Raw genomic sequence first — 12,458 nt, 5'->3', positions numbered from 1 at the left:
TATTATAATTGATTATATTTATTCTTTTATTTATTTATTATTTGTTTATTTATGTTATTAATAAATTCTGCACAGTAATAGTAAAGAAAAATCTGCAGATTCTGTCTTTTAAATATTATAATTCATTTTATTTATTATTTTATTTACTTCATATCATATCAGTATATTGTTATTACAGTAATATTATATTATAACAGTATTATTATTATTATTATTATGTTTTTTAATAAGATTCTGCACCAAAACAGCTAATAATGTCCTCCTCGTGATTTCTCTTCTCTCTCTCTCTCTCTGTTCAGAATAATGATAACGAGACGGCGCTGCACTGTGCATCTCAGTATGGACACACAGCGGTGGTGCATCTGCTGCTGGAGGAGCTGACCGACCCCACCATGAGGAACAATAAGTTTGAGACGCCGCTGGATCTGGCGGCGCTGTACGGCCGGCTGGAGGTGGTCAAACTCCTGCTGAGCGCTCACCCGAACCTGCTCAGCTCCAACACCAGAAAACACACACCGCTGCATCTGGCGGCCCGCAACGGACACCTGCCTGTGGTGGAGGTGCTGCTGGCGGCCGGAGTGGACATCAACTACCAGGTCACTAGGCAGAAGTGATAAACTCTAAGCTAACATTTTTGATTTTAATTTCACATGAGCTTTAGTAGTCAGAACAGGTGCTTGTATCTCAGCGTCTCTCGTGGAATTAAATGCTCTTTAGCACCTACCTGAGAAACACCTGCTCTTACAGCATCAGTCTCAGTCAGAATCTGCTAACCTGCTGATAAACCTGCTGCAGTGTGAAATGAGTTAGTCTGCTCTCTCTGCAGTGTCCACTGGGTTCAGATACGCCACAGTGATCTCCATTAGTGCCTTTTACTGACCTGAATCACTGTGCAAGACCTGGCAACCTTCACTACTGTAATGTGCTCTTATATAAGGGTCTGTAAAGTGTTGGGGTCAGTGTGCTTGAGTGAACATTTATTTATGTATTTATTTTTTTATTTACTTTATTTATTTATTTATTTATTTATTTACCTATTTACCCACTTATTTACTTATTTATTTACTTATTTATGTACCTACCTTTTTATTTACTTATTTGCTTTTTTATTTACTTATTCACTTATTTAATTACTTATTTACTTACCTATTTATTTATTTACTTATTTACTTATTTATTTATTTACTTATTTACTTATTTACTTTATTTATTTACCTATTTATTTATTTACTTTATTTATTTACATATTTAATCACTTATTTACTTATTTATTTATTTACTTACCTTTTTATTTACTTATTTAATTACTTAATTACTTATTCACTTATTTAATTACTTATTTACGTATTTATTTACTTTATTTATTTACCCATTTAATTACTTTAGTTATTTATTTAACTAATTATTTATTTATTTATTTACTTATTTACCATTTTTTACCTTTTTATTTATTTTTGCTTATTTATTTATTTACGTATTTATCTATTTATTTACTTATTTACCTATTTAGTTGCTTATTTATTTACTTATTTATCTATTTACTTATTTACCATTTTTTACCCATTTATTTTTTGCTTAGTTATTTATTTACTTATTTACCTATTTAGTAACTTGTTTAGTTATTTTTTTACTTACTAACCTATTTAGTTGCTTATTTTTTTATTTACTTATTTACCTATTTAGTTACTTCTTTAGTTATTTATTTACTTATTTATTTACTTATTTGCTTATTTATTTACTTATTTAATTATTTATTCATTTATTTATTTAACACAGCCTTAACACGACCTTAACTATTAGTTGTTTCCAAAACATTCTTTACTCCAATATCATTTATCAATTTATTATATATGTATGTTTATTATTTTATCAGTATATATTTAAGTAATGTAAATTAACAGATTAATAACACTGTAATAACATAATTAAAATGTTCTTGAGTATATACATGCGTACACAAACCTAATATATGTATGTAAATATTAAGTGTTTAATGGTTTGACAACAGCTACTGTATATATCACTGTGGGAAATTATTTAGCAGAAATAAACAGTTGATGACTGAACTGTTAAACTGGTAGAAAAAGACAACTAGATTGTAATGTTTTGTACATTTTTCTGATGTTCTGTTGTGTTTGTGTATGTCCTGAAGTAAATAATTGTCATTGTTTGTCAACAGACAGAGAAAGGCAGTGCCCTTCATGAAGCAGCTCTGTTTGGAAAGACAGAAGTGGTGCAAAAACTGCTCAAAGCAGGTAAAGAGAGCTGAATAAAAGCAGATTGGGAGTGTTTTGCATGCTGTGATTGTACCCATGATGCAGTGTGTGTCTGTTCCTCAGGTATCGATGTGAATATCGTGGACTGTAAGAATCTGACAGCGCTGGACACTGTTAGAGACATGCCCTCGCAGAAGAGTCGACAGATCGCTGGACTCATACAAGGTTGTAGATATGCTACACGTTATATATTTATTATACACGGCTCTGCCCGCTGTCCATTTTTTGGTGATGTTGGAGCTGTTCTTGCTCTATTGATTTTGATTATAAAGACTTTTTTTGATCGCAAAACCATGGCAGCAGATAAGATTATTTTATTTTATTTTTTACAAATTTTTAACTCTTAATTAAAAAAGTTTTTAACCCATAAAAAACCAAACAGATTTAACCCATAATTAAAAAATGTTTTTATTCCTTTTTTGTAACCCATAATTATTTTAACCCATATTTTACCCAAAACTATTTAACCCATTTTAACCCATAATTAAAAAACTAGCCATAATTAAAAAAACAATTAACCAATTTGTAAATCTATAATATCAAAAGTAACCAATTTTAGCCCATTTAAAACCCATAATTAAAAAAAAATAAAATTTTTAACCTATAATTAAAAAAAATGTTTTTAAACCTTTTTTTTGTATCCCATAGTTATTTCTTAACCCATATTTAACCCATAACAAAAAATAAACCCATTTAACCCATAATTAAAATAACCCTTAAACAAAAAACAATTTACCAATATTTAAACCTATAATTAAAAAATGTAACACATTTTTAACCCAAAATTAAAAAAATAACCCATTATTAAAAAAGCAATTAACTAATTTTTAAACCTATAATATGAAAAAGTAACCCATTTTAGCCCATTTAAAACCCGTAATTAAAATAAATACCAAAATTATAACCAGTTATTAAAGAAAAAATGTTTAAATAATTTTTTGTGACCCATCATTATTTTTAACCCATAACTAACTCAAAACAAGAAACAAATAAGCAGTCTTTAAACTCATAATTAATTTTTTAAACCCATAATTTAAAAAAGACATTAGCCAATTTTTAAACCTACGATTAAAAATATACATAACCCATTGTAGCTCATTTTAACCCATAAATATAAAAAGGTTTTAACCCATTTTAACCCATGATTAAATAAATTAACCCATATGTAACCCATAGATTAAAAATATTTTAACTCGCTGTTTTAATCCATCATCAGAAAAGGTTTTTGAGCCATTTTTAACCCATTCTTGACAGCAGATAATCCTGCAGTTTTGGTTTTTGGTGGTTTTTCTTCTTGAGAAAAGGTAAAATGTGTCATTTTTACTGTGATTTCGCTTGACAGCGCACAAAAGCAAGCAGGATGAGTATTTGCTCTAGTGTGTGTGCTGTAAATGCTCATGCTGTCTTCTGTGCAGCTTCTGGAGTTTTGTTTGAGGCATTCAGAAAGAGTGTTTTCTTGGAAAGCTCCAGTTGACTGCTTGTGTTAAAGGACAAAATTGTATTACAAATAATACATCAATATAGATATATTTACAAGTTGAATACAAGAATTCTTGTCAAGAACAATCTATAGTTGTGGATGGACAGCACCGTCAGTGCACTGAGATATCGCATTGAACCCAATCACAAACATTAAAAACTAGTGTCCACACGAGCACTTTATTCCAGGAGTTTGTGAAAATTCATGTAGACGAACAACCAAACCATGCAGAAAACACTGTGGGTTTGGACAGAGCCTGAGATGTTTCCTCCGCAGCTCTTGATCTTGATGCTGTGTGTTTCTGCAGCACACATGAGCGGCTGTCCTGCAGACTTCAGTCTTCCTCCTCCACCAGTGCCTCCTCCTCAAGACGGACTCAGCCCCAAGAGAAAAGGTCAGCAAACACAGAAGTTATTAAAAGTTGTTGGAAGATAGATCAGGGTCTCATAATGCAATTCAAAAGCATGAATAAATGTGGACAAATGAAGTCTTATGTCAAATTCCTGATTCTCTTATAGTCTCTTATTCTCTTATTCCTTGTAGTCTTATTCTCCTTCCCCACTGGCAGAATATTCTACTTGTTTTAAGGAAAAAACTATTTAGCAGGACATTACAGATTGTGTATATTGTGTGTGCAGGAGAAGCGCAGCAGCAGGCGAGTGAGCCGGTGTCTGATGTAGCTCAGTCTCCAGTGGAGGAGTCTCCGTATGAAGCTCTGTTTGAGGCTCTGTCCTCCTGCCACTCTCTGGACAGCCTGACCAGCGGGAAATCCTCCGACAGAGACTCCGGACGGCCCGACAGCGACGCCGGCAAGGTGCAGCACACTTTACTTTAATACAATGGGGAACACTAGGGCTGAAAGATGACACTCCTGATGAAGAATCTGTCCATCTCTCTCGTGTGCTGTTGGGTCGTCTTCATCCGCGCTGGGCTGATTCTGAGTCTTCATTTGGCCTCAGCTGTCTCTGTGTTTCAGCAGACGGGATGATTTCTGCTGATGAGTCTGATTTTGATGCATATTTTGGGAAAATGCTTTGAAACGTGTCATAAACTCATCATCACTCTCTGTTCAGATTGACTCCTCTTTGGTGATGTTGGAGCTGATTTTGCTCCATTGACTTTCATTATTATCACATGTATTGATTGTAAAGTCATGACAGCAGATGATCCTGCATTCTGGAGTGTTGCGGTTAAGAGGAAACATTTATTAATATTACTGATCATGTCCCCATGGTTTTTAATATTGTGTGGTTTATATGAGTTGTATGTAACTGTAATAATGCTGCACTTTGTAAACAAGTGTTAATCTTTAATATTATTGTTTTCTACGTTAAAGGTTAACGTTACCTAAAAGTTAAAAGCAATCCTTTAGCAAAAAGGTGATTTAATTCATTTAAATAATTATTATTTAATTATTGAAATAAATTTATGTTGCTTTATAATTGATGGTAAAATTAGTAATATTAAAATAATATTAAATTTATTATTATTATGATTTAGATAAATTTAATACATTCATATTAATAAAATAACATAATTTAATTATTAATAATATATATACATTTAATTTAATTTAATTTAATTTAATTTAATTTAATTTAATTGTTACTTTGCAGGCTAATTAAACCCAACACTTTTCAGTGGTCTTTGACGTGTTTGTTGCAGTGCAGGTTCCTCCACTAGATGGCGACATTGCAGCAGCATCATCTCAATGTCCACTTGTGGGAAAAGTTTCTGCTGAACTGTTGAGTGAATGAGCTTTGTTTGTGTGTTGTCTTCCAGAAAGAGCGTCCTCCAGCTCAGAGTCAGCCGGCTCTAGAAGAGGATCCCAGCTCAGAGGTAAATCTGTTCACACACACACACACACACACACAGTTTGCTTCACATTTCACCTAAATCAGCTTACGTCTGGAATTATTCATGAATACCTCGAGGAGAAGAGGTCAGTGTTTCCTCATCTGTGGATCATGCGACTCAGTTAATTCAACAGGATGGTGTTTTCAGTGAAAGGTTTGACTCTTGAGTTCTGCTGGTGGACTTCAGTTTTGTTCTGATATGCAAAATATAGTGAAGTCTTGGTAAAACCATGGTGTTTAAGGTATTTAATGAATATGTGTGAATATGTGTGAATATGCTGTAGTGTATGAGTGTGTGTGTAAAAATGAGAGTGTATGGGTGTTTCCCAGTACTGGGTTGCAGCTGGAAGGGCATCCACTGAGTAAAACATATGCTGGATAAGTTGGTGGTTCATTCCTCTGTGGCGACCCCTGATTATTGAGGGGACTAAGCTGAAAAGAAATGGAGTGAAGAAGATTGTGTTTGGAGCGGTAGTTTCAGTTTAGTTTGACTGAGGTAACCTTGTTGCACAGGCAGCGTGGAGAGCAGAGTAATGCGTATTGCGGCGGTGAATCTGTCTTTCCTCTCACTGACTTCTGTTTCCGCACGTCTGCACAAATCAAACAGCGTCCTCATCAATATTAATGCTCTGCAACACACACCGCAAACACACACACACACACACACACCGTCTGTCTGACAGAACTAAACTAACACACTGCAGCAGCGTCAACACTTCACCGTCTGTTTTAGCAAACGCTCAAGATGCAGATCAGAGTCTTCTACTCTCTAAAATACAAACCCGTCAAATTTCAGTGTATTTTACTGTTAAAAGCATACATTATCAGAAATATTTACTGTAAACCACCATATATCATTCACTAGTGCATAGTGTTGATACAGCAGTGTTTCTACACACTAACATCTACACATCACTGCTCTATTACACAGACTAAAACACATCTATAAGCCAGTGTGGATGAGGACACCATATAATAAAGCACTGAATATCACTTTGCCCATATGCTGAGAAACTACATATATATAAGGCAATGCAGTGGCGCAGTAGGTAGTGCTGTCACCTCACAGCAAGAAGGTTGCTGGGTCAGTGGTTGGAGCCTCTGCTCAGTTGGTGTTTCTATGTGGAGTTTGCATGTTCTCCCTACGTTCGCCTGGGTTTCCTCCGGGTGCTCCGGTTTCCCCCACAGTCCAAACACATGCGGTACAGGTGAATTGGGTAGGCTAACTTGATAGTGTATGAGTGTGTGTTTGAATCTGTGTGCGGAGGTTTCCCAGAGATGGGTTGCAGCTGGAAGGGTATCCGCTGCGTAAAAACTTGCTGGATAAGTTGGCGGTTCATTCCGCTGTGGCGACCCCGGATTAATAAAGGAACTAAGCCGAAAAGAAAATGAATGAATGAATGAATGAATATATATATATATATATAAGGTGTTCGGGGTGATTCACACATTATTTATTAATATTAGATGTAGCTTAATACCCTAATGTACATAATTGATAAGGAAAAAAACTTGAAAGTACCTATTAATGTTGCCAAAAAGCACAAAAAGTGAAGTGTCATACAGAGAATTCTAGAAAAGTCAATATATAACCATTTACCATATATACAGAACCAGCCTCCTCCATCCAGCCCCTTTACTTTACTCCTTTACTTTACTTCTTTACTCTTTACTTTACTCTTTACACTATTCCTTTACTTCACTCTTTACTTTACTCTTTACTTTACTCTTTACTTTACTCTTTACTTTACTCCTTTACTTTACTCCTTTACTTTACTCCTTTACTTTACTCCTTTACTTTACTCCTTCACTCTTTACTTTACTCCTTTACTTTACTCTTTACTTTACTGCTTTACTTTACTCCTTTACTTTACTTCTTTACTCTTTACTTTACTCTTTACACTATACCTTTACTTCACTCTTTACTTTACTCTTTACTTTACTCCTTTACTTTACTCCTTTACTTTACTCCTTTACTTTACTTCTTTACTCTTTACTTTACTCTTTACACTATTCCTTTACTTCACTCTTTACTTCACTCTTTACTTTACTCTTTACTTTACTCCTTTACTTTACTCCTTTACTTTACTCCTTCACTCTTTACTTTACTCCTTTACTTTACTCTTTACTTTACTCCTTTACTTTACTCCTTTACTTTACTCCTTTACTCTTTACTTTACTCTTTACACTATTCCTTTACTTCACTCTTTACTTCACTCTTTACTTTACTCCTTTACTTTAATCCTTTACTTTACTCCTTCACTGTTTACTTTACTCCTTTACTTTACTCCTTTACTTTGGTGGAGTGAGGAAACGGTGGAAACTCTCTCCACTGAACACATCCATTAACCCACATGTTTAATTTCCTTTGTTAAGCACAAAGGTTTGCTTCAAAAGAAGTTTCTTTATTAAGTTGAACACTAAAGTGGATGTTTTAAAGAATGCTGAAAATGGGTAACCATTGACTTCCATAGAAGGAAAAATAAATACTATGAAGTTATGGAAGGTTTTCAGCATCCATCAAAATATCTTCTTTTGTCCTGAACAGAGGAAAAAGCTCATGAAGGTTTGAGTCAAGGGAGAGTAAATGATGACAGATTTCTTGGTTGAACTAGGTGCTCTGAAATGTGCATTATTATTGGATGTTTGACGTAAGAGGGCGGGGCATACAGTAGCTCCTCCTTTTCAAAAGCAACCAATAGCGATTCAATTTTCCTGAAGCTCTGCCAGTGAGAGTGTTTGAGCTCAAGCGCATCAAATGAACAGCCAATGAGAAGAAGGGGGCGGGGCATGTCAGCCACTAGAGAGTGTTTAATTGGTCAGAAGATCTGATGTGAAACTGAAGTATGAAGAAACCATTGATGCATTTAGGCAGAAGAGACAAACTGCAAACTTTACATCAGGTTTAAGTCTTTTAGATGTGAGTTTTGTCACTGTCATGGATAATAGATGATAATGATTCTGATACTAACACCTAGAAAACTGTGTTTGAGTTTGACAGAATCTTTAATATCTCTCTCTGTCTCCTGTAGGCGATTTACACTAACAGCAGTGTGGATGAGCGAATCGAGCCTCTGGAAGAGGAAGATCACACATACGAGCTGTTGGTCACTGCACAGACCAAAACTCCCAACAACACACACAGCAGAACTGGTACGCACAGGCTTTCTGTTCACTAATAGAGGTTTGCATGAGGGCTGCACAGCTCCCGCTTCCCCCACAGTCCAAACACATGCACTACAGGTCAGTTGGGTAGGCTAAATCGTCTGGAGTGTATGAGTGTGAATGAGTGTGTTTGGGTGTTTCCCAGTGATGGGTTGCAGCTGGAAGGACATCCGCTGCGTAAAACATATGCTGGAAAAGTTGGCGGTTCATTCCTCTGTGGCGACTGAGCTGAAAAAGAAAATGAATGAGGGCTGCACAGGATATGTTTCAGCATCAGTACAGTAGTGTGATCATTGGCTGTAGTCACATCACAGGATATGCACTGGTAAATCTGCTTTATGAATGATCATGTGCATGTGTTTTCGAGATCTGTCCCTGTGTGAGGATTGTACCATATGTAACTTTAATTATGTTGAATAACTGAGTCTCTGCTGCAGATGTGGATGTCTCTGCAAAGTCTTCCAACAGTGTCCTACCTCAGGTGAGCAGATTCATTTCTAGCTGTGATTGAAAACCTCACTGTCTTATAAAGCGACACCCTGACTGATATGAACCCATGCTGAACTGTACTGTACATATACTGTATGTGAGGGACTCAAAACACTGACGTTATTCATTTGAAGACTGATTTATTCACCCTCCTGTATGTCCAATTTCTGTTTAACAGTGTTAATAACTCATCTCTAATAGCTGATGTGTTTCCTCTTCATCATGATGACAGCACATAATATTAGACTAGATCTTCTTCAAGACACTAGTGTTCAGCTTACAGTGACATGTAAAGGCTTCACTAGGGTAATTAGGGTACAGTTAGGGTAATTAGGCAAGTCATTGTATAACAGTGGTTTGTTCTGGAGACAATCCAACACTAATATTGCTGAAGGGGTGAATAATATTGAGCTTAACATGACTTTAACACTATTAAACACTGCTGTTATTCTAGCCCAAATAAAACTAATCAGACTTTCTCCAGAAGAACAAACATTAGAGGAAACACTGAGAACAACTCCTCAATCTGAGAAACAGCATTTGGGGAATATTTCACAAAATTCACTGCAGGGTGAATAACTCTGACTTATATATTCTATATAATGATGTAAATATGTAAACACAGGCTTTTGTTTTGGATGCAGTTCATCTTGATCAGTTTTAATTTCTCTGGATCTTCAACAATGCTGATGGTGTTGATCATTCTTGGCTATTTAGCACCGTCTCACATCTGTCACGCTGTCTGAACACTATCTAGTGTGCACTGGACAACTTCATTGTCGTCAGTGTCTGATATAGCTATGTGTGTGTGTGCTTGAGCATCTGAGAAAGCAGGACATTCCTGAGTGTGTGAATATGCTGCTGTTATTTATATATTGGTGTTGTTTTTGCAGCGAAAGACCGCCGCACACATCGACCTGCGACCTCCAGGGTCCGACACGCACACACTGCAGCCGCCCGCACCTGCGTTCAGCTCCGGTAAGAGAGAGTGAGAGTGGGAGTGGGAGTGAGAATGAGAGTGAGAGAGTGTGTGTGTGTGTGTGTGTGTGAGTAAATGTAGTCCCACAGATAAATAAGAAGGATTAATATCGTCGTCCAATGAATAATATACATGCACAGGCTCTAGTGTGAGCGCAGGTTAATGTGTGTGTGGGGATGTGTGTTTACAGAACGGGGTTTAAGACAGTACAATATTCTACATTAGTTTAATGTCATTTCTACAGAAGCTGTACTGGCTGTTTCTGAAATTGATGACGTTTGTATGTGAAAACTTTGGCTTGGTCTTACAGAACTCTTCCTTTACTCAGAGAGAACGGCTTGCTCAGCATACTTCACTTGATATACTTCACTTTATATACTTCTTTCTTAGTGTAATTTATTTGCTCACTCCCCAAAACTGAGCAGTTGTTTCTATTAGTGTTGTGTTTGACTGATAGGGTTAGGGTCATAACATATACGTTATGTTGCGTTCACATTTACCAGTCACTCACTGAAATGTAGTATTTGCTTGTTTGGTCACATCGGCAAACACACTCTACATTTTAGCAAGTAACTGTAAGGTTTCTTCAGAAATTCTAGTCTTTTTTTAATGTATATGTTCCACACAGTGTTGTTTTACTTTTTTAATGTTCTCCAATAAATTTAAAATAAAAATGACCAATTAAAGAGTTGTTTGCCTTAAACATATGAATTTCTCTTTAAGTTTAAAGGATCTCTCATCAAATGTAAAAGTAATTTTTTATATACTTTATAAGATATTAAACATTTACATTTTCTTAACAAGCTATTCTGCTGTAAATTTAATATGAAATAAAAAATAAAACAATAAATAAAATGAATAAAGAAATAATAATAAGTATAACAGTTGAGAGAGAATTAAATTAATCTAAAAATTAAAATGTGTAAAATAAAAATAAAATAAAATAATGAATATAATAAATGAATAATACTTGATAATAATAATAACAACAGTTGAGAGAGATTTAAATTCAATTAAATTACATTTAATTAAGTAAAATTAAATAAAATAAAAAAATAAAATAAAATAAAATAAAACAATTAATAAAATGAAAATTAAGAATCAATTAAATAAAAAGAAATAATAATGTTAAGAGAGAATTAAATTAAATAAAAATAAAATAAAAAAGAAAAGAAAAAAATGAACAAAATAATTATAATATTAATACCACATTTAAAATAAATAACAATAACAATAAAATTATTATAATTATTAATAATGATAATAATAATAATAATAATAATAATAATAATAATGATAATAATGATTATAATAACAATAATACAATTATAAATAATAAAAATAAATAATAAATAATGATAACAATAATACTATTATTATGTGGAAAAATTTGTTAGTCACTTGTTAATATTCTGTTTGTTTGCTAAACTTGCAAATTTAGCAAAACACCTTGTAAAAATGTATTAAGCTTTAGATTTACTCTTACTCCGATAAACCCTTTTGCTCCCATGACACTCAAACTTTATAGCGAAAATCAAACTTTTACTGTAACTTTACAAATTTAGAGTTCAATAAATAAACAAACAAATAAATAAATGGATGAATGAATGGATAAAACCACCACTGAAGTACCAAAACATATTGCCCAAATACTCAGTTTTCTATCATCTGTCATCTGTAAACAATCTATCATGCATTCATGCCGCACGTTTGTCCAGATTTGTTTCTGATCATCGCTCAGAAACTCTTGCCCAGTTTAGCACAATGTTTACTCAGTGTAACACGACTCGAGCGCTCCAAAAGTGAAAACCCATTCCTGTCTGCCTACTCTACAGCTGAAGCCTGTGAAGAAGCCGTAAGAGCAGACCTTTATTTCAACTATTATTGAGTTTATAGCATGCAGTAATGTCCTAGCTTTAATGTACATTTGCATGTTCATCATATCAGCAGTAAGTGTGCTGAACGCTGATATTGAAGATCTACAGTCTCCTCATCTTCAAAACAAACAGCAGAGCGTCTATCAGAACATACAGGCTCATATTCATGAGAATCTCTCTTCATTCTGACTCTTTATTTCTGAAAACAACACTGTATTTACTGTTTATGCTTCTTTAAATAAGAACTTTAGATATGTGGACTAGAAACAAGACAAAAACTCCAGTAGGAAAAGTCTGTTTTGAAGTGTAAAATAAAGATTTTACAGTGTTGTTTAG

General features: G+C 34.3%; 1 protein-coding gene across 13 annotated transcripts in view; it reads left to right on the top strand.

Moving 5' to 3' along the window:
* anks1aa (ankyrin repeat and sterile alpha motif domain containing 1Aa) overlaps positions 1-12,458 on the top strand; it is a 133,527-nt gene that overhangs the window by 41,431 nt on the left and 79,638 nt on the right. For all 13 annotated transcript variants that reach the window (XM_087306307.1, XM_087306306.1, XM_087306302.1 and 10 more), the window contains 9 exons: positions 300-596; positions 2,180-2,255; positions 2,340-2,441; positions 4,064-4,150; positions 4,395-4,570; positions 5,539-5,595; positions 8,645-8,765; positions 9,215-9,258; positions 10,160-10,244. In XM_087306307.1, coding sequence (XP_087162433.1) covers positions 300-596; positions 2,180-2,255; positions 2,340-2,441; positions 4,064-4,150; positions 4,395-4,570; positions 5,539-5,595; positions 8,645-8,765; positions 9,215-9,258; positions 10,160-10,244 — 1,045 coding nt within the window. The remainder of the gene's footprint in view (positions 1-299; positions 597-2,179; positions 2,256-2,339; positions 2,442-4,063; positions 4,151-4,394; positions 4,571-5,538; positions 5,596-8,644; positions 8,766-9,214; positions 9,259-10,159; positions 10,245-12,458) is intronic.

This window comes from Danio rerio, chromosome 23 (genome assembly GCF_052040795.2).
Source record: "Danio rerio strain M-AB ecotype USA chromosome 23, GRCz13ab, whole genome shotgun sequence".
Taxonomy (NCBI): Eukaryota; Metazoa; Chordata; class Actinopteri; order Cypriniformes; family Danionidae; genus Danio; species Danio rerio.
Note: the sequence above shows the minus strand (reverse complement) of the source record. Positions and strands in the feature narration are given on the sequence as shown.